The 27,717-nt window shown below is 39.2% G+C and overlaps 1 protein-coding gene across 6 annotated transcripts in view; it reads right to left on the minus strand.

Annotated features, from left to right (window-relative positions):
- Positions 1-27,717, minus strand: part of LOC113064176 (RNA binding protein fox-1 homolog 3-like) — a 293,847-nt gene that overhangs the window by 108,503 nt on the left and 157,627 nt on the right. The window contains exon 1 of one of the 6 annotated variants that reach the window (XM_026234793.1): positions 1,257-2,073. The exons of the other annotated variants lie outside the window; for them this stretch is intronic. Within the exon in view, the coding sequence (XP_026090578.1) occupies positions 1,257-1,382 (126 nt within the window). The 5' untranslated portion in view covers positions 1,383-2,073. Of the gene's footprint in view, positions 1-1,256; positions 2,074-27,717 lie in introns of those variants that run through there. 6 annotated transcript variants of the gene reach the window in all.

Genomic DNA, 27,717 nt, shown 5'->3' on the forward strand with positions numbered 1-27,717 from the left:
TCTTTTTGAATCTGTCTGTATTATTTGGAAGCGAGTCATACTAAATTTGATAGATGGGAACAAGACTGCGTTTCAGTTTTTTTTTTTTTACTCTCACAGCAACCGAATTAAAAAAAGAAAGAAAAAAAAAAAATCTGAAATCGCTGTATCAAAATGGCAATACTGAAATTGAAACAAACCCCAGCTAGCGCCTCAAATGCAACGAGCCCAATATGACAGATATTTGAGAGATGTTTCTCACAGCTAATCAATTACGGGTGTACACAAAAACAAGCTCTGACATCTTGTCAATGACATCTGTTCAAAATCAGATGAGGAATTATGAGGATGCTCAAACACGCAAGCATTTACAGGATGAATTCTTAAATACACCTTATTTGTATGCTCAGACACACATGTACACACACAGTGAACGGCGCTGGGACAGCAGAGGCCCGGACAGCTGGTGTTGGGTGTGTGTTTGCTGGGACAGTGACTGTTAAGGTGATGAGTGAGGAGCGATTTGGTAGAAGCATGAGGCAGGCTATCTCTCAACAGCCTTATCATTCTTTATATCTGAGCAATAATACACCGTCTAGAGGAAAGCAGCAGCCTGCCATCACACACGCCGCCCATAGTAAAGCACACACGCGGCCAAAAACAATCACTGCAGTTCCTCATATGCCACACAATTTCCAAGCACCTTCAGAAAAGTTAGCCAATCCCCATTTACTAGAATGGACCAATTCAGTGACATCTGTCTACATTCGGCCAGTGGGTAGCTCACAAAAAGCAGAGACAGATTCACACTTCTGAAACAGAGAGTTTTCAATACAATTAAACAACAAGGACATCAATACAGCTGTTTCAGTTAAACTATATTACAGTCCTAGGTTTTTGAAAACCTTTCGACAAAATGTAAGTAATGAGTAAATTCTTGAATGAAAAAACACAATTTGAATAGAGTAAGTGATGCTTGTTTTATAAAACATATGTAAAGAAATTAATTGCACTTTCAGACACTTACTGCACATAAAATTAAAATAAAGATACAAGCAAACAAGTTTGCATACTGTAATAGTATAAAAGCAAAAACTCATAGCATGAATGAAAAGATGGGAGCAGACAAGGATGGCCCCTGCTGAGGGCTATGAGGGAGGGGGGATATGAGAAGGAGGGGGTGAATACAATGCTAGCACGTGTCACCTGCAAGTAGCAGAAGAAGAAGAAGAGGAAGGAAGAGCGAGCGCAAGACGGAGGCATTGGGATTGCCTTACCTCGGGTAGGTAGAGGAACGCAGGGGGACACTGGAGAGAGTGAGTTAGCATCCCTGAGCCGGAGAGCAGAAGACAGCCTGTGTTGGCCATTGAGCACAGCATGTGGTAGCGGGACGTTTTGCGCATTAAGCTGGGAGATCCTCTCTCTCTATCTCTCCCTCTCTCTCTGAAACCCTCACTCTGCCTCTATTCCTTTTTCTTCTTTGTTTTGTGCAGAAGTCTTTTTGATTATTTTTTCTGGTTCTCTTTTTTTGCTGTTCTTTCTCTGGACTGTTCTTTTTCTCAACTGTTGTAGAGGTGGGCTGAACGCAGGGCGTGCGAGTCGTCTGAATGGTCCTGGGCCCTCTGTCATCAAGGCTCGGCTGCGCACTTTCACTTACACTCTTACACATGCACACACACACATACGGAAGCCAATGTGAGCCCTCGGAGAGAAAAGGGGAGGTTCTGCCAGAGCGAGGGAGAGCAGGAGGAGGAGGAGGAAGGGAGAGATGCTGAGAGGGAGGAGGCAGGAGTTCCCGGGGGTATTCAAAGATCAAACAGACTCACTATAGAAAATGAAGGGAATGTATAATGACATCACAATAGCTAATCTCGGCCATTAATTGCAGTTCTCCGCAACCACGTGTGAGACAGCTCGCAAGACATTTGATTTGCTTTTGATTATCTTTTCATTAATTATTCACTTTAATCATCAGACTGTCTGGTAAAGGAATAAAAGAAATGACACCTGGATATTCGAAATTTTTAAATTAGTAACAATTCTAAATTAACCATTACTTAATAATTCAAGGTGATCAAAGGTGATGGCCACCGATGCCAGAGTCTTGTTCCAAGGTTGGGGAGAGTGAGACAGCCCTAGGCTGGACTGGGATATGTGTTGGGATCATTTAGGGTCTTTGGGGGGTTGATCTATTTCCCTTTGGATGCAGACACACCAGATGTGCCCCCATTATGGGGGAGCAAACCCCCACCGATGCACTGCACAACAGCCGCCAAAACACAACCACGCAACCCATCCACAACGTCCTTTGGTGGACCTTTATTTCTTTTAATAGGGTCTTTTTTAGTTTGGAAGAAAACATAGAGTGTTTGGAATGATGTACAACAGAGGGGTAAAAAACATTTGGCTTTTTCATCGAAAGGAGGAAGAGACGAGCACAGCTTTAATTCACTTTTGATTATTGTTTTGATTTTAACATAAAAAACTCTGACCTTCCATTGAATCCTGATTTATTGATCTCCCAGGTAAGAGTTTTAATGTGTGGTTTGTACAGCAAGTCTGCTTTATGGTTTTCTTAGTAATTAAATTGTAAATTATGGTCCAAGCACTGTAAATTTCTGTTGAAAGTTAAACTTTTCAGAGCACAAATAACTGAATATAATTTAACATATAATCAATTTACTAAATGCTATGATGACTTAAACAGAAAATAAAGGAGTTTAGTATATAGTGTAAAATTATAACAACAACAACAACAACAAATAATAACAATAATAAAAACATTATAATTTTCATAACTAAACATCAAATTTAAATTTAATCACTTTTTCAAACCAGTGTGCCAGCTTCATCCCTCTCCATAAAATAAACCATTACAATGACACATTTTTTTCTGTTCAATTTATGTCCACCTAACAGTTCAAATAATTAGCAAATATATATATTAGTGGTGGGCATAGATTAATTTTTTTCATCTAGATTAATCTCACTGTGATCTTGAAATGAATCTAGATTAATCTAGATTAAAATGGCTCATTCGAATTCTGCCGAAGGCATTCAGAATATGTGTGTTAACCAAATAAAATTGACAAACAGTAAGTCTGTGAGAAGTGTTTATTAAGCTAGGTGGTGCATTAGAAAAGTGGCTCATCTCCTGTTTCTAAAATACATCACAAAGTGTTTGAAAAAGCTGTAAACTAATTCCACATTGCACAAGGTGCAAACAACCTTACGTTGCATATTTTTTTACGTACCCATGTTAACGGATTCCAGTTGCGTTCCAGGAGTGTTGCATCTGCAGCAGTGCAGCGATCGTTTACGTACCGAGTTGGGAACTGCAAACGCGTCCTGTGTGAAAGCACATCGAGTCCGTGCTGCACCACATACATGTTGCGTTACGCACACGGACTGCATACGCACTGCAGATGGAGTATGTCAAAATTATATCTGGTTTCTGAATAATTTATAGTTTGACTGTTAAAAATACAAAGTAATTTAGTCAAGAGCAGCCAGTAGCTAAATTAGACGCGGTCACTTTAAGAGACGACGAACGCATCCAATATAATACACATCCCATTATTTTGCTCAACTGTTTACTTTCACTTAAGAAATAACTGACAGTTTTTTCGAGCATAATTTTCAAGGTGGATATTTTGACATATTTTGTATGTATTTGTCGGCACAAGAGCAAAAATAAGCAAATTCGATGTTCAAGTGTTTTGAAACGCCTTTCTCTGCGCGAGCCCTGAACACCAGAACACCGCGAGTGCTGAATTGGGCTCTTTCACATCTTTTTGTTTATTTAAACTGCGATTTGTATTTGTTCGTTTAGGTGCAGGAAGGACTTCGAGGAAAACTTCGTGGAAGAGAGCTCGGTTCAGTGTCGCTGTCCGTGATATGCGTCTCTCTCTCTCCTTCCGCACCGAGCACAGCGCGGGAGTAAACAGCTACTCTGTTCAGCTTTTCCGCATCTTGTTTTTGGATGCTTTAATGTTTAAATCGACAAGCGGTAAGGCTTAAAAACACGTGAAAAAGATGAGCTTTCGTGACGATGCGCAGCAGTGGCCCGTCAACTGTCCTGAGCATCTTTTTAGGCTGGCCTCAGCCAGTCGGTTATATAAAATATCAAGGTGAAAGTCATCATAGCTTGCTTAGTATAGACCCAGCTCCCAACCCAACTTTGAGAATAGATTAATTCATTAGATATTTTTTTATCGCCCGAAAAGGGTCTCCCGTTAACGCAGCACGTTAACGCCGATAACGACCCACCGGTAATATATATATATATATATATATATATATATATATTATAAAGTATGAGGTATTTAAGACATTATGTTTTATATTATTTTTTGAAACCAATTTCTGACAAATCTTCAATCTTTACAAAAGATAGAATTTTATCAATTGAGTTAAATGGTGAATAAAAATGCCTGTCCAATCTGAAAAAAAAAAATGTGCTTGAAGTTTATCTATATCCTGGTGTTTAAGCAAACTTGAACGAATCATCATTTGATTGTATAGTTTCACCAACATTTTGCAAATTTAAGGTTCAGAAACAAATCTTTGCGGCTCCTTTTCATTCTGCTCTTTGTCTTTGTGTGCTGTCACTACTCTGTTAGCAGTGCTAATAGAAACTGATGAGACATTAGCTTTAATGAGCTGAGCAAGCTAAAGAAATAAAGATGAGTTCAATAGACAGTCATTTTCAAGCTAACTCTGACCATAATACCAGTGGACAACCGCAAACACTCATTAGTATTAAAGGTCTCTATATCCATTTCTTGTCCACACTCATAATGGTCAAGTACTATAGAGCATTAAAGGAGATATTACAGTCTAATACAGCATTACAATAAGAGTAACTCACAGGAATGTATAAAACTCAAATAAAACCTTCTTGACAGAAACTAAACTGTTGCTCACCTTGAGAAATTATGATTTATTTATTTACATGCTGCATGACTGAAAAATACATTGCAATATTCTCAAACAAAGTACACTGCTGAATTGATCTCCACACATGATGGATACACATACTCACGAAAACTGAAGAAAAACTTGAATATGTTATAGAGTGGATTTTTCACACTGCCGTTTTACAAGCTCCATTTGTAGCTATATAGACACTCAATCAGCAGGGACAACTGTAAGATCCCTGTTGGCACAGAAACATCAGTGCGGATGAGCATAATGACATAAGATTTCAGACTGTATCAGTCAAACCACACACCACTACTTCAAAGCCATTCAGGTGCTGTGACTACCCTAAAACACACCGTCCACCAATTATAACAAATCACTTGCAATCAAAGAAAGTAGATTGTGGATGTGAGCCATGATGGATTATGCATTCCAATTTTCTTTCCTCTTACTTATGAATCCATACATCCCACAGGAAATAAAAATATACAAATTACAACTCTTTAAAGGGATATTTTAAAAAAACTACAGTATATATTCCAGACAACATTGGACCACAGTAACTAAATAAATAAATACAAATCTTTTTCACTTTTGGTTGAACTAACCCTTTCATTTTTTGAACAAAATCAATTTTCTACAATGTCTCAATGTGCCAAAAGTCTGCAAAAAAAGTCATTGATTTCAACATAAAACATTTCTCATCAATGAAATCTATGACACATTTTCAAACATTTCTCATGGAATTCATCCAAGAACAAATGATCTGAGATGTTCTACTATACATACTGTACTCTCACAACTCTGACGACAATTGTCTCATTTGCTTCTGATTTTATTTATTTTCATAAAAAACATCCAAAACAAAGCTGACATTCAAATCAAACATAACCAAGATTTCCAAGTCTCCTGAATTATAAAAGAGTAACCCCCACCCCCACCCCCCAGATGCATTATGGTGGATATACTCAGATAAAATCATCATAATCAATTATTTAGCATACATATATGACGATCAATGGCGCAGTTGGTCATATCCTTGCAATTTTCATGTTCTCCTGTGCAAATGAGAACAGAGGAATTTTATCATGTCTGTCATGTCATTTATCTTCTCTGTAAAGATGCCTCTTCGAAGTTCACCGGGAAGTCTGAGATTTTTCAGACTTTTTTTTCCCAACTCATCCTTATGAGAACTTAAATGCCCTGTGACATTGAGAACTTCAAAGCGGCACTGCTGTAACTTCAAAGATGGTTTGAACTCTTTTTTTTCAGCCTCCCCATGACAGGGAACGTCTTGTTTATTGACACAATGCAAAAAGCCCAGCACGAAAGATGGGATTGGGAGGGTGTGGAGTAGCATCGGGGCAAAAAGGTGGTACTGCGTACAGGGTCGAGGGATGGGGGGAATGAGAGTGGGAGGTGGAAGAGCATGTCTGATGCATTCAAAACACAAACGGTCTTGAAAAGCTATAAAGTTCCAGTGAGTTGCGGACACACATAAAACAAGTGCATGCAAAAATGGTTGTCTATTGGAAAGTGACTTTCCCATGAGTCGTCCCTGGCTGGTACTGCCGTCGTTTGAAACGGGGAATCAAAGGGGTTGGATCCTGACAGGGGGCTGCCACATTAGGCATTCTTCTACCCTCGTCCCCTAAGGTGCTTATCCTTTGCAAAGTGGAACAATAGCAAAGATGAAAGTCAAATGTGTCTCCTCAGTCTTGAGGTGATTGCACAGCTTACATTTATTACAAAATGCTGTCTGGTTTTAACACAGATTACAGTGTGTCCACGTTAAAATGTGTAATCACCAATCAATAACCCCCCTCTGACACAACAAATGGGCCCTATGTCATCCATGGAAGCTGTTAATGAATAAATAAAAATAGAAAAACACACACTGTAAAAAATATCTGTAAACAAGGCACAATGCAATGTTTTCATTTGAAGGACTTTTTTTTTTAAACAGGTCTTTTACCTGTATTTTGGGTTTTGCACTTAACAGAAAAGGTTAACAGAAATGAAAATTAATAATGTCCAGGCAGAATACCGGTACAGTTTAAAAACTATATATATATATATATATTTATAATTATTTAAACTTTTTAAAATCATAATAATAAGGTTGGAAGTTAAAGGTTCTTTAAGGATCCATAGATGCCACATTTATTTTAAAGTGTAAAATAAGGATTTAAAAAGTTTGTTTACAAAACGCGATAAACAGCAATTTAAAAAAAGGTTGAGTTTCCACCGTATCTGGTCGGTATTGAGAAGTAAAATTAAATTTTTATACAAAATGCGATACCCGCTGAGTTATTAGGTCATGTTTTCTCCCATTTTTTCCAAACCGTGACAAACGGTAATCTCCTTTCTCTGCAAAATGCTATATATCTGCTCAACCAATCACAGTGCATCATTCCACCAACTCTAGACAGTAAGGACGGCGCTTTGAATACACCCAGCATCTTAGTTTTCCTCATCTACTTTGCACTTTGTGATCAACAAACAAAGCGCATGTGATTGTAATGCGCATTTGGTCAGTAAAGCCGATTCCGTGATTAATCGGTAATCGGTATCGGTAAATCTCTATGATATGCTTTCAGATAGAGCGGAATTTAATACACAAAGCTGTAGATCTCCGAAAAACTACACAATATTGCATTCATTAGAGGAATCGACTTCAAATACGAACGCGATATTGCGTTTCATGTCTGTTTTTGTGTTTTTATTAATGCCATGTATGTTTTTGTTAATACAGCATATAGCACTAGTCAACTAAATGATAGATAGATAGATAGATAGATAGATAGATAGATAGATAGATAGATAGATAGATAGATAGATAGATAGATAGATAATAGATAAAGAAAACGAGTCAAACCTTCCATTACTAGTAAGAAATACAGAATCCTGTTCATTTATGTTTGTGTATCGGTTTAAAACTGGTTTAAAGAGCCAGTAAGATGAAAATTCTAAGCTTCCTATCACTGTTTATAAGTCCTGTACAATAGGTTTAAATCCATCCAAGGTTAAAAAACGTTGTCATTTTGTCAAAATATCTTTTTGGGGTGAATTATGTCTTATTTCTCTCATCGCGAAGCAAACAGTGAAATAAAAAACTTGAACAGTCTCGCTGCTTTTTCTTCTGTGTGGGTGTATTCAAGCCGCGCGCTTCAGTTTGAATCTGAATAGTGCGTTCATCGCGGGGGCGTTGTCACATTAGATATAATGAAGGGAGACGTGAAAAACGGACATCGCGTTGTTTTCATATGGATTACTTTATCACAGAATATCTGTTAGCAGCACTTATTTAGTTTTAAAGAAGACATGTCAAGCTTTCTATAGATATATCTCTCATGTCTCTTCGTTGAGTATTCACGGAGTTACACTTCATTTTAATGACGTGTTTTTAAATGAAGATCAGCGCAGAGAAAGGCTGCAGACAGCACACATACTGATAAGATGCTCGGGAGAAAACAAACACATAACTTCATAATCATACTTCGCTTTGTGATTCGGAGATGCTCGTTGGTCTAAATAAAGTTGGTAATGAACCCTCTTTTATAGCCAAACGCTTTGAAAATCCCGCCTTGTACTCACCGAGATTAGAAAAGCAGTCATCAGTGAAATGTTGTGAACACAACAAAAGGGATTTGTTGTACTGCTCTGGTATTGTGGTAAAAATGAATTTTAGCCATTGGTTCTTCTGATCTTCATTCTTTGGCAGTGAAAATAAAACAAACTTGCCTTTACAATTAAAAACACACTGTCTCCTCGACATGATGCTATCACACCAACCAGAGCGTCTGTGTGTGTGTGTGTGTGGGGGAGGGGGGGGCAGGTCAGAGTTCCGTTTCTCCCAAGACGGTAGGCGGAGATTATTATGCAAAGTGTTCCTAGTGACGTACAAAGAGATGGCCAAAAGATTTGAAATCTATAACGACTCGTTTCAGCGATTCAGAGTCGACTCCTTACTTTAGAAGCCAATAACTTTATAAATTGTGTACTTTTTGGTTTAATTACTTTGCACATTGTTTACACTGATGGACAGCTACATCATACACTGTAATACAGGTAATTTTTGATTTCCCATCTGTGTGGCTCTTTAACACCAGCAAAACATCACAGTTCTGCCATTTTTCCTTCTCTTACCTCACTGAGTATCAATAGCAGCCAGTTCACATGAAGGTCATGAACATTGCATAAGGCAATGGTTGTCCAACCATATTACCTGCAACAGTCCAAACAAAGCTGAAAATCTTGCAGGGTGATGCACTAATCTGCCGTTTCACTGCAACATGAAAAAGCACTGTGTATTGCACTAGGGGAAGTTTCATCATATACAACAAACCATTATATAGCTGTTGCTTATGACTACCTGAGGCTCGCTAGTCAAGACTGCTGGGTACTTATTGTCTCACATCTTGCTGAACAGCAGTGGGGGTCCACAATGAATAAACCTCTGGCATGATGATTGAGAGCATGTGCTTATTTTTTCATTTCACTGCAAGAAATTGAATTTGACTTCACACTGCGCCATATTGCATTAGCTCAAAGGGTAACTTGTGATTACCCAGAGTACAATGGGTTTATTAGGGCATAATTGAAAATATAATTGTAAGTAAATTAGCTCACTATTGTGCGAGTGTATTTTGAAGTGATTAAAGCTGAGAGGCTGTGCGATGAGTCGAAATGAAGCTAATTATTGATTTGGGAATCCTGGACTGCATTTGGCACTTCCGATGTGAACCTGGGAAGCAGGAAAAAGAAAAAAAAAAAGGAAAAAATAATGACAGGTTTTTACATTCAGCCAACCACAGAAACCGGTTTTATTGTAATGCCATCTGCTGTACTATAGGAAGGGTCGAACCTCAGAGAGTGTCTACATTTTAAATACCATAGAATGACCATAGAATGAGCTAGAACATTTACCGTGTCCCTCAGGCATTAATCTCAATGTAAAGGTGTGAACTTTCCAGGTTTAAGTCTCCAGCACTACCAGAATAGAATTAGGTGACAATAGAGCACCCAACGGACAGGGCAGTAAGGGAGAGCCAACCCAGGGTGAATTACTCTAATATCTCTACATAATATCATTTCCCAAAATGCTCTCTGTCAACCCCTCACCTGAAATATTGGTGTGGATTGCTGTTGGCGATGGGGCTGCAAAATCTAAGAGTAGCACCTATAAACGGAGTCCATGGCACGCGGCACTATTTATCATCTCTCTCTTTCCCTCACTCTCTCTCTCTCTCTCTCTCTCTTCCACATTGCCTTACAGGCCCAGGGGCCTACCGACCCTTTTAATGTTGAGCAAATCTGTTCAAAGTTCATCCATCATTCGGGCAGAGCACTGAGACAGCGCTCCATCGGCCTCCTCTGCTGCTCCATCATACTCTCCATCACACAGTCTTTTCTTTTCTCCTTGCCCTCAAAAAAAAAAAAAAACTTCAGAGACTCTGCATGCCTTTGAGGTGAGAAGAGAGAACACCGAACAGCACAGCATATGTGTGCGTTCAATATCTTAACACCAGGAGTCTAAAGTGACTACACTACCTCGGGATTTGTTTTGAAGACGTACAGTAGTCTTCTGACGTCATGTGGAAATGCAGTTCACCAAGGCAATCTGGCTTGTTCTGGTTTACTTCTCTCTGACACCGACGTACAATATATGCCTGATGAAATTTACGCTCACCTCATTTATACTCACCGCATTTGCATTTCTGTGGAACAAATGTGTGTGATTTATTGAGGCTGTGGTTCACCAGGGGAAACTCGCTCGACAGAAACAGCACTTTACCATATATGCAACATGCTCCGTGTGGATGTTTCAATTGCAAGATGGCAGAGGGAAAATCCCCCGCTTTGGTTAAATTGTCAACACTTCTCAAGATGATTGCTAAGTGCTCCCAAGAGTATTTTAGCGCTTGTGTCTGTGCCTTGCCATTTTGGAGCAATACAAACCAATTCTTAAATTGTATTCACATATTATCTGATTTTAATAATAATAAAAAAATGTTTTTCCAGGTATGGCTTAACCATATTTGAAGTATATTCATCTTCAGCTCTACTATATACTGTAAAATTATATTTTGGTGACCGCATTTATAAAGGTGGTATATGGTACAGTCATTTAATTGGTGTACATACAGTACTTGCCAATACTTTAATTTGATTTATATCTACTTTATGATATGAAAAAAGGGTTAAATTTAAATAAAACATTGCTACTGGGTTTTAACCAAGTAAGAGGAACATGTATAGTGAGATAATTTGGAAATCACTATTATTATTTTTACATGTAAACTCTTTGAGTTTCTGAGACCCCAGTCATTTTCAACAGACCTAGACTGTTGAAGCTGATCTCTGAGGCTGTAAAAATTATGGAAACTGAGTGAAAAAGAAAGACAACTGAATAGACAATGGGTATCAGGAGGAAATGGATAGAGAATGAGAGAAAGATGGAGATGGAGTGAGAGAGGAAGAGCAAGAGCGAGAGTGAGAGAGAGCACCCAGATGGAAACAATGCACCTTGGCCTCCCTGACACAGCCCTATTACCATAAACTTCATTTTTCTTCCTGAACACTCAGTAAATAAGAGCGGGAATAAGTGAACAAGCCCATCCGGCATTTCGAGGAGAAAATGTGAAGAGAGGAGGAGGAGAGGAGGAACGGGGGAGCAGCTGAAGGACTCCGGCACAGAGGAGATACCTCGTACAATCGAGCAGCTCTATAATATCAATCAAGCATGACGTGTAAATTTTCTTTCTTGTGCTTGTGTTGATTTATCCTTAGCTTCGCAGGTAATTCAGCTTCCCTCCAGACCGGGATGTTAGCTTTCAATCGCTTCTCTCACTTCATTGTATTTTAAAAATTTGGAGTTGTCTGAGGATTAACAAGTGATGTTACGTTGTTTTCATTGGCTTTCCAAGTAGATGTGTCTAGAGCATTTTAAATGGGGGGTGGGGGGGCAGTCTAGGACACTGCCTCAAAGGAGGGTGGCCACAACGGGGGGGATTGGCAGAATGTATACAGGATGTTAATAATATATAATAATTGCTGGGTGTAAGATTAATTGGTAATAGAACTTTGTGAGAAGCCATGAACAAAGAGTGACAGCTTTAAATTAAGTATAAAGAGGAGAAGAAAGTGTCCCTAGACAGCTGCACATGCCAGGATCTGCCACTGCAAGATTCAGTCAGATTCAGTGAAATTTACTAAAAACAAGCCTATCGCAAGACATCTGGTGGGGAGGGGGAGGGGGGAACCTGGGGTGGCCAGCCAAATTTCAGGTGAGGCCAGTGCCACCCTTGGCTATTTCGTAGACACGCCCCTGCAAATAGACAACTAAAAAACAAATTTATGGCGGAGGAATTTGAGCTTCACTGCAGTGGAACAGGTGCGGAGGACGAGGCCTCTCTCGCAGGAGTGATAGTATCCATTGGCACAGGTTGTGCAGAAGCGGGCCTCATAGCATGGCATTGCGTTCAGCAGGGGTGACGGGGAACAGCTGGTAATGTGGGGCGGGCACACCAGGGTGGATGTTACATTGTTATGGAGGTTGCAGAAGCCGCATTCTGGCCTCCTGCATTATCTGAGCGGGTTCTGAAGTCATCCGGACCAGTGCAGCAGTGTCACCAGCCAACTGCACATTCAGCCCCTCCTTCACTTATTCTCTCTCTCGTAATCCAATACCTACCTGTTAATTCCACCACTTAGTCACTACCTATATGATAATGTACCACAGTAAACAGTTTTGGCACCATTCTGTACTACGTACAACTTCATTTGAGCCTCCACTGGCATTAAAAAAATAAATTTTAACTGCAAACATAATCTAAGACCTTCTGCTACTGTTTATTTAAAGTCCCATTTTATATCATTTTTGTATGGTTTACAGAAGCAACAAATGCTGAAGTAACCAAGACAACAAACCGTTTTTTTTTTTTTTTTTTTTCTGAGAGGGCAAGAATGGTTATTTTGGCTCCCTGGGGTTCTAAGTTATATGAGCCAAGACCAAACAGGCAAAAAAGTTTTTTTTTACACCCAGTACTTCCAAACCTTTTCCTTTCTTTTTTTTCTGCCTTCTTTTGCTTTTTTTATTTTTTCCTTGCTGTCTTCCCCTTTCTTCATGATGCTTACTTCTCCTTCTTTTCTTAATGCTTGCTTCACTTTTCCTTTTCTGTCCGTCTTCCCTTTTCCTTGCTGCTATACTTTTCTATTTCCTTAATGCTTTCACTCCTTTTTCCTTACTTCCTCGCAGCATTCCTTGCCTTTTTCCCTTGCTGCCTTCCTTAACATTTTTCTTCTTGCTTTACTTCCCTTTACATTTATTAACTGTTTCCTTCCCTTTTCCCTCCTTTCCTTCTTGTCTTCATTTACCTTTTAGTTATTTCATTGCTGCATTTCTTACCTTTTCTCTTCTTTCATCCCCCTTTCCTTCCTTTTACCTTCTTTCATTCCTGTCTTTTTTTCCTTTTCCCAAAATTTTTTCTCCTGAATTTCATTCACCTTTTTTCCTTTCTTTTCTTCCTGCCTTATTTCCTTTTTCCTGTTCAATGTTTTCTTTCCTTTCTCCCTGTAGTGAACCTGACAACCAGTGATCACAATATATCTTGTATGGAAAAGACAAAACTGAACTCCCGAAAGTGAACTCCAGAAAGTGACTTGGATATCAAATTTAGACAATGCAGAATTTGTTTTTGCGAATTACAGTAATAGTTTTAGATAAAAAAATGGTTCAAATTTAAAACAAAGTAGAAAGCTAATTAATCTGGGGCTGCACACATGTCTAGGTAGAAATCGACAGTGTGTAGATCTATTGGAAGACTACCACAGGTTAAAAAAAAAAAAAAAAGAAAGAAAAAAAAGTCATTAAAACGTGTTTTGCGGTAATTGGTTGAGTGGGCCAGGAGCTAGAAATACTCGACATGTGAGGAATGGAGCATGCTGGTCATGTCCTATTGTGCAACACTGGTTAATAAAAAGACTTGTGTCACTGCAGGCTACCGGCGATGTGTGTTTCACCCTCCAAAGGTTTAGTGCACCAGCAATTTATCGGCCGTGAGGCAAAAGCCACTCAGTATTACCAGCCTCCCGCACCACCTCCTCAGCCTGCCTCTATCTAAATGAATGGCATGCAATCCATCGCTTCGGATCCATTCAATTTCAGAGGGTTTTCAAGCGCAAGTCATTTTCTTCACTTAATATCACGAATGAATGTTCCAGAGAGCGGAAGGAAGAGAGGGACTGGGGGTAGGGGTATGTTATGTGAAGATTTGGAATGTTATGTGAAGACTGACATAAAAGATTAATCTTTGATGGTGACAGAACATATCAAATTACCTCTAGCACACCTGGATTAAAAAAAAAAAAGGCAACGTTTACTGGTTTTGATTGCGTCAGGGGTACACCTCTAAAGATAATTTCACCTGGTTCATGCTAATACTGCATATTTGGACTGGTTGAGACCATAATACAAAGATTCAATTTCCACACAAGCACAAGACTAAATTACTTCCAGCCAGATGATTATTAAAAACACTCTGCCTCCCCTGGATCAGACTTTATCTCATCTGGCTAAAATAGACAGTTGTCATCTCGGGCAAATTATATGAAAATGAGGCGAGATAGCGACTGTTTGATCCGTCTTCCACAAGCTGTTAGGGCAGTAATTCCTGCCCCAAAAGAAGGCTTGTTTACCACACATTACAGGAATGAGGAATGAATGGCAAATTAGTTGAGTGAAAAATGAAAGTAAGACATTAACAGTGTGCGGATTAGGCACGGTGTATACATATGTATGATTACAAATTAAAGGCTTTTCTGCGCTCCCAGAGTCCCAAATGTAGTTATTTCAATGAAATACATTATGAAACTGAATATTAGTCGGGCACACACACACAAATAAACACACACGCTAAAGTATCACTCCACGACCTCTTGGCGAAGTCCTCTCAGAGTCTTTGTTACAGCACGAGGGGGGCCGAAGGAGGTCTTAAAGGGCAACTTTAAACAGGGTCTTGTAGCTGCATTAGAATTCTAAGTATTTAAGTAGTGAGTATAAAGGAAGATCCCGTGAGCCTGATCTCTCTAATCTACAAATGGCTCCTTGCTATTAAACTGCTAATTCTGGGGATTAAGGGATCCCTGAGAACACAAGCCCCTTTCCCACTTTTTTTTGAGAGTGTGTTGAAGGTGTGAGTTTAAATATTAATGAGCTGGGAAAGGAAAGGTGGTGGGAGGTGGGCGCAGAAATTAGAGATGTGGAATTTCAATGGGAAAAACGTGAACGCTGTTTGCCTCCCATAACGTGCATTTGTAACACGAGGACATATGTGGATGAAGAGTCAGTTAATTAAAGTAAACACTCACTCATATGCATTTATGAGCACAATTTAACAGTCAAAACACCGAAAACCAAGCACAGGCACGTGACGAGAAAAAACACGCCAACAAACAAACTGTGTTCACTGCACTGAGAGCGGTCCTGCCTCGCTGGCAGCTCAGAGAAGCAACAGCATTAAAATTTAAATAGCTAGAATGATGATGGGCCAAATTCTAACAGTTGCAGAGCACAGCAAAATGATTGCTGCTTCTTTCTATTTGTTTCTGGTCAGCTGCTCTATCCCACGTTGCTGCGGTGGGACCCTGAACGTACGCTGAGGTCTGTCTTCCTCTCCCACACATGCTGAAAAGGTCAGGTGTATTTCAGACTTGCGTCTTTAACTTGGGAACAAGCGCTCACTGATTTCCTGTCCTCTCACTGCCATTTCTAAGCAATTGTATGAATTGAACTGGGAAAGAAAGAAAGAAAGAAAGAAAAAATAGACTGAAGGAAGGAAATGAAAATGAAAAATAAACACATTGTGTCATTCTGTCAATGAACTATTGAATAGCAAATCGCAACACTGACAACAGCAAATGAAATAATAGCGTTCTTGATAGCAATAATAATAATAATAATAATAATTTTAAAAAAAAACTAGATTTGCATTTCCTGAAGGAAAAACTAGTGCTTGCAAAGCAAGAAAAGAATTGCATTAAAGTTTTAGGCTTTGCTTCTCCATAAATGAAATGCTGCTTTGCTGTTATAATGACAGTCAGCAAGTGTCTTGTTTTATTTCGGCTGTGTTTGAGCAACCAGGTCACAACACAACACTGCATTAACAGTGTAAAGGCGGTTAGAGATGGCTAAAAAGAAAAACATTCACAATTCAGTATGCAAATCCAATCACATTTCAGCAGGCAAATAATATTATAAAGTTACCACTACTTCCATTTTAAATCTAAGTAAATACACTAAGTAAATATAGAGTTTGCAAAATAACAGCTGGAATGATTTACAAAGCAAAATTAAGCAGTTTGGGCAAAATCCAGTGAAAGAAAAAAAGTCATTTGCATGGGTAGCTAAAACGTTTAAGGAATATTAATGCAGTTCTGCCTTGCAAGCACAGCAAAAAATAAAAAATAAAAAAATTAATTCTATATCTATTTGTTTTAAGCATATTGTGCAGCAAAAACAGGCAATAAATCGCAAGAGAAATATTTCTAATAAGAATGCATTATCTATCAACTGCGTTTGGTTGTGTGCCTAAAAACAGCACAGTGGAGGTTTAAAATTACAAATCACACAGACACACACCTTTACACAACTATAAAAAATGGTGGTGTTTGTAAAGCAATTCTCACAAGGTAAAACAGCGTTTTCCCTGATTGTCTATCACACAATGTCACAAGCTCTGATTCGAGATGGAGTCGGCGCTCTTTGAGGTCCCATGATCAAAGGATGGCCCCATATAGAGCCTATTCATTAGGACGGCCTCTCCACCTGATCCAGTGTGCCAACACCGTCTCATGTTCTAATACTGAATTTCTATGCTGCTGGCTTTTCCTCATTACAAGTGCTATTATGAGGTATCTTTGCTTTGGAATCCAATTACTACATGTGACATTAATTCCCACATAATTACCTGTGAGGTGCAAGCAGGGCACATTGAGGTGAAGTCAAACGAATGGGTGGCGAATGAGGGTTTGTGTCTAATAGGACAATCATTTGGACTAAATCTCATTATTGAATTAATGGAAGGCGCTTGTTTTCAATAAGGCAAGAACAACAGGCTACGTGCTTTAATTCAATTAGATGTGCTTATAGGTGAAAAGATCCTTCTCTCAGGAGAGGCTGCAGCAGTGTGGATTCGCTGAATCAAAAGACTTGTTTGAGGGATGTTGCACAATAAAGGCGCTTGGAGAATCCTTAAATCAAAGAGTGAAAAAGTGTTTTTCACAGAAGGGGAAGGTGATGGGCACATAGCTGCATCATTCTGTCAGAGACATGGGAACACGTCAGACAGCTTCCATAAAACCAGATCTATTGAGTAACCAATATATCTACGATAGTAATAGTATGTTCTGCGAGAATCTGTTTGAAAGTTTTGGGCATTTATGGAAGTTCAAATTGATATGATGATGACATATAGTGGAAGAGCAGGTTCTGACTGATCAAAATGGGAATGTGTCTATTTCACGCTATGGTTAAAAGGACAGATCCGACCTGCAAAGTATCAGCATTAGATCATAAATGCTGCTGATCAGCAATGATGTACAATAAACGCTGACTAGGATGTGAGGGAAAACACCTGTCTGTCAATTTAGGCTGTGTTATGACAGGCTGACATTTTCCTCATTTAAGAGATACTGTATGTTATTGACAGTTCAAATTTTTGTTTTTCTTAAGGCCTGAGCAATGTTTAAAACAAGATTTTGAAATTGAACAATGTTTTGAAATGAAAGCGAATCCGAAATATCACACATTACAGTAGGTCAATGTTTTATTGTTCGGTTGCTGGAAAAAAACACGATGTGAATATTTCGGATTTTATTTCGGGTGTTGAATATATTTTGTCAAACGAATAAAAAGATGGAATCACTGCAGCAAGAGATGCCAGTGTAGCACGAGATGCTAGTAAGCACAATTTACAATCCAAATAAATCAGCAAAGTAAATAAATCTGCAAGCTTGTCACTGATCAGCTGCAAACCAACAGAATTACATTAATAGCAATGTAAGAGGAAGCACTGAAAGGCTGGTGTAAGACTTCCCATTCTTTTTGACTGAAGAATTTACATGTCTTTTTTGTTTCTTTTAGTATAGAGTATTTAAAAATAACAACATCTGGCCTATATCATATTTTAGGTCCAAGCAATATTTCACTAATTTACATGTGTTTTCAAGGCCTGCAAAAAATAAAATAAAAAATAAAATAAAATAAAATACAAATGCCCTAAAACTGCCTTACAGCTCTCGAGCTCACAAGGCACACACAGAGCAAGAACAAGATCGTAAGAAACTGATATCACTAAAAAAATATCCTCTAACAATTTGCGACCATAAGTATAAACTGAGATAAAAGAAACTGAAAAAGTTGACATTGTTCATTTCTTTTTGACCTGTTTCCTTCAGCTCCTTCCTTAAACCCTCCTAGCATCAGCCCAGTTAGTTCCTGCTTGTCTCCTGCTCCCAAAACCAAATGGTAGGACATTTAAAAAGGCTTTTAGACAAACATACCCAAACTGAAGGCCTGCAGATAGACCCCATTAGGCCAGTGGAGCATCCAGCTGGAATAAAGAAAACCTCAGTTGGCCTTGCGAGATCTTCTGAGTGTGGTGAACTGGTGAGTTCAGTGGCAAGCACTAAAAGTGACATATAGTGGCCTTTCTATTTGCACTTGGCTAAATGAAAGTGGAGGGTATTTTACACTGCATTGCATGTTTCTCCGAATGAATCCAGACATTTGTAACCATAATTTAGAGATTGACCATCTAAAAGGCATTTTAGATGGAGCTGTTTTCCAACAGCACATACATCTTACACTAAACAGACACTGTTGTCAGTAAAACAGTTCTACTATTTCCCTAGAATCAACAACTACATAACCATTCCAAAAGTGTCATCATCATTTTTTTTATTTTTTATTTTTGGCTGGAGAACAGTTTAAAAGAACAGAATGTATTTGAAATAAAAATCACCCAGTTTAATGACACACTAATAGCAACAATAAATTGTTGCATTTTCTCCCTGGCTTGGTTTGCTTTATATTATATCAAAACGGACCAAAATTTGTCATAGTGATAGACTAACATCACAGTGACCCGCAGATTGTGTCTCCAAAGATTCATCAAATATATCTATTTAGTTTTATTGCATTCTCACCAAAAGCATTCCAGAGTTCACTTGATCTACAGACCATGATTGTTTTGGTGCGAATCCAAAAGCAACTGCCGCTTAATGATTATTGATATAGTCTACACAAACTGGACAAAACAAATCAGGTTCTGCACAATGATTATCATCACTGGAAACAGTTCAGTATTGCAACATAGATCTGAATGAAAAATATAGTGTGGGAAATGGTTCTATCCTTTTGTTGTTGATTTGTTTGAGAAGTGGCCATTTCACATTTTGAAGAAATGAATGCGAGCTTGCAGTCAATTGTTTTCTTTGTTTTGTTGAAGACCAAAAATAAAAGGAGAGTAGCCAAGAAACCTAAAATTACATTAATATATCTTAAAAATAAATAAAATCAATTTCTTAAATTCAAATAATAAAATTAAAATCTTCAGGCAACTATAAGGTGACAATAGAGAAATTACATTCTAAATATTTACATTCTGAAACATTTACATTACAAAAACAAATTACATTCCCTGGGTGCCGCAGCATAAATGGCTGCCTACTTCTCGGGGTGTGTGTTCACAGTGTGTGTGTGTATTCACTGCTGTGTGTGTGCACTTTGGATGGGTTAAACGCAGAGCATAAATTCTGAGTATGGGTCACCATACTTGGCTGTATGTCACATCACTTTCACATTAAACTATATCCTACATTTTAAATTATAGGAAAAAAGGGATAAACAGATAAAAGATAAGCAGACAGATTGTCACTTCAGAAGATTACATAATTGTTATATTCATAGCACTTTAATGTGCTATTCAGATTCAGGTGAAGTGTGCACATAACACATATCTTAAGTCCACACACACACACACACAGACACACACACACACACACACACAGACACACACACACACACACACACACACACACAGGCTGTGAACTGAGACATGTCAAGCTGTGGGAGTCCTGGGAACAAAGGGACAGGGAATAAAAGAGTCAACACACTTCAAACGGCACATCTCTTCCTGCATGACCTGTACACACCAGAGAGCAAAGACAGGGCGAGAATGTGAGAGAAAGATGGGAGGGAAAGTGATAGAGAGAAAAGCATGTAAAAACTGCCGGTGGGAGTTGAGGATTTCTCTCGAGTGTCATCTTGTAAAATTCACAGGGAACTGATTGTGAATTTGGTGCTTGTGCTCTTAATGGGCACAGGGTGTGAAAATGCTCTTATTTCTCCCATTTCCTTTGACACTGTCGCTTGATTTGCACCATCAATCCCTTCAGATGGGTCAATAACCTATAACGCTAATGTCAGTGTCCTGCCATTAGTTTTACAGTCTGTGTGTGTCCCCTCTGTATCTTAATGACCCATGGCTGGCAGAGCAACAGCTGTACCTGGCTCTGTACTAAACTCAACACCCCCTAAAGCCCCTTTCACACTGCACGTCGGACCCGCAATATTTCCGGAACATTGCCGGGTCGCCTTCTGTGTGAAAGCAACCACGTCCCGGAATTGATTACCGAATTGAACCCGGGTCGGGGACCTAGTAACATTGTGGGGTTCGACCCGGGACGAGCGCTGTGTGAACAAAAGCCAGATCTAATTCCATGTCGAAGTGATGACGCGCGTTATCGCGCGACTCTTTTACCGGCTGTTTTGAAGCAAGATCAACATTCACGACGAAAACATATGTGCAAACTGTAATGAAGCAGAGATCAGTTAGTTCCTCACTTTCCGCGCTGACGCCGAGATCGTTTGCTTGCTTCAGTTAAAGTATAACGTGCCTAGCGTTGTCGACTCGTAAATTACACGTCACGCCCTGATGTCACGTGTCGATATGGGATCTTCAAGGGTTGTGTGTGAAAGCACGCACATATACCGGGTCAGGGAACAATTGCAGGAACACTTTACCCCTGTATTTGCTGGAATGGCAGTGTGAAAGGGGCTTAAGAGAGCTTTCCTGATTCTGATGTCCAGAAATGTCATGCCACTCACATTGAAGAGGAATGTAGCCCTTTAAATACTTGAGCTATATGGATTTTCAATGCAACATCCAAAAAAAAATTATAATAATAAAATAATAATAATAATAATAATGTTAATTAAATTAAAAGTTAATGAGATAATTCATCCAAAAATGAAAAAAAAGGTCGTTATTTATTTTCAAAAGAAACATATAATTTTCCAAAATATCTTAATTTGTGTTGCACAGAATAAAGAACACCATAAACTAAAAGTTCAGAAATTACAGTGTGTGTAAATCATGAATTTTTTTTCCCCCTAGATAAACTATTCTTTTTTGTTTAACGATTATTGTAAATAAAAAAAAGATTTTATATTAAACAAACTACACCCTCACTTAACTTCTTCTGCTCACATTTACTAAAAGATGTGCCCTCGGAAGAGGCGATGGCCAACATCCCCCCTAATAAGTCAGCTGTCCACACTTGCTGATTCGGGAACTCTGAGTAATTATGCTCATTGTTTTATATTCATTTCACGGTCAGCCTCTCTCTCAGTGCACTGCTTGGCTCAGTGGCCGGAGGATGCAGAAGCCCTCCGCATGACCTGGCTCCTCCTTTCCTGGGCCTGACCACAGCACTATCGATCCATAGATCCAAATCCCTGCACGCTGCATCTGGAGCTGGCGGAATCTGCAGGGGCCCACTGATCTCCTGCACTTCACCTCTCATTCCCACAGACCATTAGAAAGGTGTCAGGCATTAAACTGTGAAGGGGATAATGCCTTAAACTCCCACCTTCAGAAAGACGGAGATCGGAGGAAGTCGAAAGAGAGAGGAAGATAATGGAGCGTCCCTGTAATGACCTTTTTCTTGGGAAACCCTGTGTAAACACAGCTAATGTAATAGCAAAAAGTGATAAGCTTGAGCCACCATGTCCTCTTTCTGTTTCTCCTTCTCTTTCTCTCTACTATCTGCAGAACAGCATGATTCTCTTTGGCTCACGGATCCTTTTTGTAGTCAGGGGAGAAATCCCTCTCCTGCTCTGCTGTTTAATGGTCTTATCTGCAGCGAGGAGAAGATTAGGCCGTGACGGGTGTGTAAGAGTCAGCATGAGGCGATGGGATTACACATGATGGAGGGAGGAGCTGGGAGGAGCAGCACGGAGCCCTCTGCCGGTAGTGAGGCCCCCAGGGGCTCGCTGAGGTGGATGGGAGGTTCTAACTGATCCCGGTCACCTGACCATTGCAATGCGTATCTTACCATGATGCTGCTGCTTCACATATTCAATGACAGATGAAAGGGAAGCTAGAGACTGGCAAAGCCAGTGTTATGTTTGGATTTCAGTGTTATAATTTATATTTTAGTATTGTCATTTATATACTATTAGTATATATTAATATTTTGAATTTTTCAGTTTTCACATACATTTTTGTTCAACTAGTCATTTTGTGTTTTTTAGCTGATTTTTTAAAAATACATTATTTCAGTTGCATTTTTAGTATAGTACTTCAACTTGATAATTCATTTCGCTTAGCTGCCAAGGCACCATTTTTTACTTTACATTTGTGTTTTTTCAACAAATATTTATATTTTGTTCCACTAATTGAGATATAGCTGAAATAAATGTAAGTTTAATAGCTTGTGTTTAAGCTAACAATACTAATATATTAAATTAAACAGGTTTAAATTAATCAAAATTAAAAGTAAAAATAAAAAGTATTTTTTTAACCATTTTAATGAAAATAACATTTGAAGGATTCTTTGTCACATTTAAAGGGTTTAATCCTTTAAAAAAAAACTCTCAGGACTATTTTTAACAAGGCAAATTATAAACAAGTTAAATGCAGAATACACTACTGAAAAACAATTGTCCTTTTTTTTGTAGTTGCTGTCACAAAAACATGCAGCACGTTTCAGTTAACCATACTATCATACTTTTCCTATTTGGCATTTTTAAAAGGTTTAAAACATAAATATCACTGTACTCAATGTGACCAATGACTATTTGTGTGCAAATGTATTTTTATTTTCTAAATATATAAAAGTATACAGCTTTGATTGGGAGGACCAGTGTCACCCTGGCCCAAATGTGCTTTTGCCCCTGGGTGAAAGAAAGAGCACAATGAAAGCAAGAAGTGAGATGAAGAAAGTGATGGAGTGAGGAAAGGATGAGGCGAGAGCGGATTGCATTGGATGCTGAGCTGTTGGCAACTGAGGTGACAATATTGCACTCGACTTAAAAACACAAACAGCCAAGGGGTCAACAATAATGATTTTACAGAAACCAAGACTTGCTCGGCATGCATTTGTAAATGTCACGGCTGAAAATAGCTGCTCTATACATAAAAAAAAGAAAAGAAACGAACAAAGGATTAAAAAAAAGAAAAGAAAAGAATTCGTGCTACTGTGGGTCACTCTGTTGGAGCTACTGTCCTGGCTTCTACGCTAGATTGAATAAGACTTTTTTTTGGCTGTCAGACAGCAGCTGGATGAAATGAACACGCAATAAATGTTACAGGACCCACAGTATGCAACTAGAGAACACAGATCAATTAAAGTGCTGACAAATTAACGCAAGCATTTCATTTAGCAACATGACACCGTCAGCAGCCGCTCTCCACTACGAATTACATGACACAGTGACACAGCTTCCGAAAGCCATCGCTTAATTACGCAACGCTCTGAAGTCAAGCAGGGTTTTTACATGGTTTATACATTCTATATTTACATAAACAGGCATCAACTATTTTGCGAATTTTTGTATGATTTTACTATGTTTAGCATTTAAAAACATGGAATCAGAGGAAGACTGTGGGCATTCAAAAAGTAAAAAAACAATTACTTTTGGCAGGACAATATGGTTTATGTGATGGGATAAAATCACAGCATGTACACCCACCCGATAATGTAAAAATACCAGTAGTTTGAAACCAATTCACTTTTAAAATAAAATAAAATAAAAAATGTTTGGTTTAATAACAGCCAACATGAGCTGTTAATTATATTCCATTAATATTATTAAATTATATTTTATTACTATTTTAATAAGTTTTTAATAGTAATAAAAAAAGATATTGTGGCATCATGACCACCCTACAGAAAACAAACAAGCTTGTGATGTGAAACACACAATCCTACAGCAATAGCACAGATCATTAAAAGTAAATTGCAAAGGTTGTTTTGAGCTAGGCCTGACTTGGGGGGCATAAAAACAGGCCAGTGTGCAGTTTCAAACCAGGAATATGCTCTTCCATCTCTACACATGCTCACTGAAAAACAAGTCCCTCGCTATGAGCTCTCAATTATTTATTATTGAACAGAAAGAGCAGCACTTCTCCCCTGTCTTACTCTGCTTATTTTCATTTCCATGCCACTGTAATATTACCATTAAATCCGTAATTGTTCAGTAAATTCACGATCGTGTCCTTATTGAAGGTTTGAGAAAAACTTGTCCGCACACATTTACACCCTTCTATCGAGTCTGAGCTCGGAATTTAGAATAAAACTTCTGAAAGCACACACATGAAGAGCTATCTGTCATCAGAAATAAGCGTCAGTCTGCCTGTGTGCGGTAATCAGTTACAGGATGTCTGACAGGGGTAAATTTTATCTCTCTTCTCACCCGGGCCATGAGAAAGCGAGCTCAGATTAGATTAAGCACATCTGCGAGTTTGATTCTGAGAGAACGGGCCCCTGTGGCCCCCGTGACAGCCTGTAACGTCTGCACGAGGGCTTGTAGCAGCCGCGGAGGCCCTCTTCCCTATGCTGGGCCGGATGAGACTGAAGTGATGAAGGGGAATGATTAATGGGCAGTCGGCGCTATCAAAGAGCACAGCCAGCTCAAAAGATGAGAGATTGCTTTCTGACGATCATTAAATCCTGGTTGCCACATCTACGAGTGTGCACTTTTCATCTGGATCCTGACGGGGAGTGAGGGAGCGCCTCACGGCCGAAAGAAAGGGATGCAGGACGGAACACAGGTTTATGGCGGAGAAGGGTTTCCATAAGCTAAAAGCCCATTTTCAGCATAGTCTGACACTGCCAGTATGATCGTAATGCTGTTTCTTCCCCTCACCTCCTCATTATTTTTTAGAGGTGCAAGTAAGATGTCGTTCAGAATGAGGGTGCCGTGTTTTTAATATATTGAAGTTGTCTTTACTGGACGCAAGATGCTGAAATGATCAATGACATCATTCTAGCATGTTTAATTAGAAAAAATAAAATAAAAAAATAATTGCAATGGCCTCAAAGACTCAAAATGAGTCTTTCACAATCAGGGTGTTGGGTTTCTTAAAATAAGTTAACATTATTTTTACTGGACAACAAGACACGTCAAAATTAATTATGTCAGAAAAAAAAAAAACACGTAACATTATTCTGTAATGCAGCATCTCATGGTACATGATGTTAACAACCAAACAATAAATAGATACATAAATAAACAAACAAACAAATTAATAAAAAAAAAATCATTAAATAAATAAGAACAAAGTAAAAACCGAGACACCTTGAAATTAATCAGTGATTTCAGACCAGCACATTTATTTAGAAAGGCTAAAGAGAGTACAAAATGACAAAAAAGACTCAGAAAGTGCTGTCATATTTTTAAAGGAACACCCAAAAATTTCAATTCTGTCATCAGATACTCACACTTATGTCATACCAAGCTTGTAAGACTTTCATCTGTCAAACACATTCTGAAAAATATCTTTCTTTGTCCTTACAATTAAAGTCAGTGGGTCAAATGTGGCTTTCACAATATGAACAAAACCAGTTCTTCCAAAACTTCTTTTATGTTGTTCATAATAATGAAAGTCATTCAGGTTTGGATCAACATGAAAGTGAGTAAATTATAATTTTTTGGGTGAACTATTCCTTTAAAAGTTGAACATTTTACATGGAACAAGATACTAAAGACAATGAAGCCTATAAGAATGGTCAAAGCTCTCTGTCCAGTGCACATTTAGGCTCTTACCTCACTAAAAATGTGGATAAAATGTACCCAAGTTAAGTTTAAGTGACGTCTGTAACCAAGAAGTGCAGTGAAGTACTTTCAAACTACATCAAAACATATAAATGGGGAAAACAGCTAACTACCAAAGCATTTAAACTCCTCTATAGGGACTTAATAAAACAGCAGTGAACATACATCCACTTTTCGCTGTGTGAGTTTGAACACTCCCCAACAGTGAGCTGAGAAATTACCAGAGCTATGCAGAATCAGGTCATATGATCCTCTGTCCTCAAAAAGAGCATCAAAACAATCCATTCTGAACAGCTACGGCTGAATACTCATCTACTCCAGGACCAGCACTGCGGAAAAAGGCCTTTAAACACTGCTCCGACTGAAAGCAAATAATGCAAAGCAGTAACTGAGTGAGAGAAAATATGTCTTTGTATTTAGGTGGGAGGGAAAAACTTAGAGGAAGTGTAGGAAAAGAGAGAATGCGATAAAAGAAGAGACAGGCTTATCGCATGCTACAAGCACACCGTCTTATCCCAGCAGGTCCAGGGTTGAGAAACAACGGCATAAAGGCCAACCTGGTGGACGGCAGAGGCATTACTCACCCAAAAGTACATCATCATTTCGGCCAGGAGCAGGTGGGCACTCACAGATGGAAAACAGGTGAAGTGTGGGTGCAGAGCTGGCCGTGTGGCTTGGATTTTTGGTGCTTGAAAGTCCTTTGCTCTTCCCAGATCAGTCCATAAAGAAAATAAAACAAGTTGAAGCAACAACTGTTGCAGAAAAAGAAAACCAATGGTTGACAAGAAAAAAGAGGAATGGGCAAAGGCGCTGCTGTCCCTGCTCTTCAGTTTCCTTTTACTTTCCACTCTTGCTTTCTTATTCCTATAGCCACATAAGTGGCTTTCTTCACATCACTCACTCTGCACGTCTTCTGCCCTGTGTCGTTCTGTTCAGGGTCTTATTGGCGAATGGGAGAGTTCTAGAGCAGTCACTCCAGGAGGTGTTTGGCAGCTGTTCCCAGCATTCCTTCAGTGAGGCTGTGTTCCTCCACAGGGAGGGGAGTCCATTGCCATTAAGGCACTGAAACATCCACGGAGCAGCTCAGAATCCAAGCGCAGAGAGGAGGGGAGGGAAAGAGAGGAGCGTCTGCTCTACTGGCTGCGGATACTGCTGCTGCGGCAGCTGCCGAGCGAAGCCGGCCAGTGGAGGGGATTGAGAAGAACGTTGGAGCAATTCTTTCCCCTCTCTCAGTCTCGACTCTCAACTGATGTACATGAAAAGTCTTGCAATGTGACGATGAGGCAACAAAGACCCGCCGGAGGGGGGGAAATGGGGGGGTAAAGGCGTAAGTAACTAGGTAGGGCGAGTCGGCGTGCAATTTAATGCCTTTTGCACTTTCTTGTGTCTGTCTTTCCTTTCTTTCTTTTTTTCTGACCAATCTTTTCCTCAGTGATAGTGAGGGAGTGGATGCTGGGGTTTCAGTGGGAGAGGGGCTTGCAGGATTCAGGCTGTGCTTTCAGCCAATCAGAAGTCAGAGTGCGCCGGTGGAGAGCAGGGGGAATTGCTTGACAGGTTGCGTGCTATGAGAATGGGGCTGCTCTTTTGGTAGCATTTTTTTGCGAGCGCAAGATTTGTTTGTGTGTGTATGTGTGTGTGGTTTTAGTTTATCTAAGTGATCTGTACGCAGCCATGCACCATGTTGATGGAGT

The sequence above is a fragment of the Carassius auratus genome, chromosome 46 (assembly GCF_003368295.1).
Source record: "Carassius auratus strain Wakin chromosome 46, ASM336829v1, whole genome shotgun sequence".
Lineage (NCBI taxonomy): Eukaryota > Metazoa > Chordata > Actinopteri > Cypriniformes > Cyprinidae > Carassius > Carassius auratus.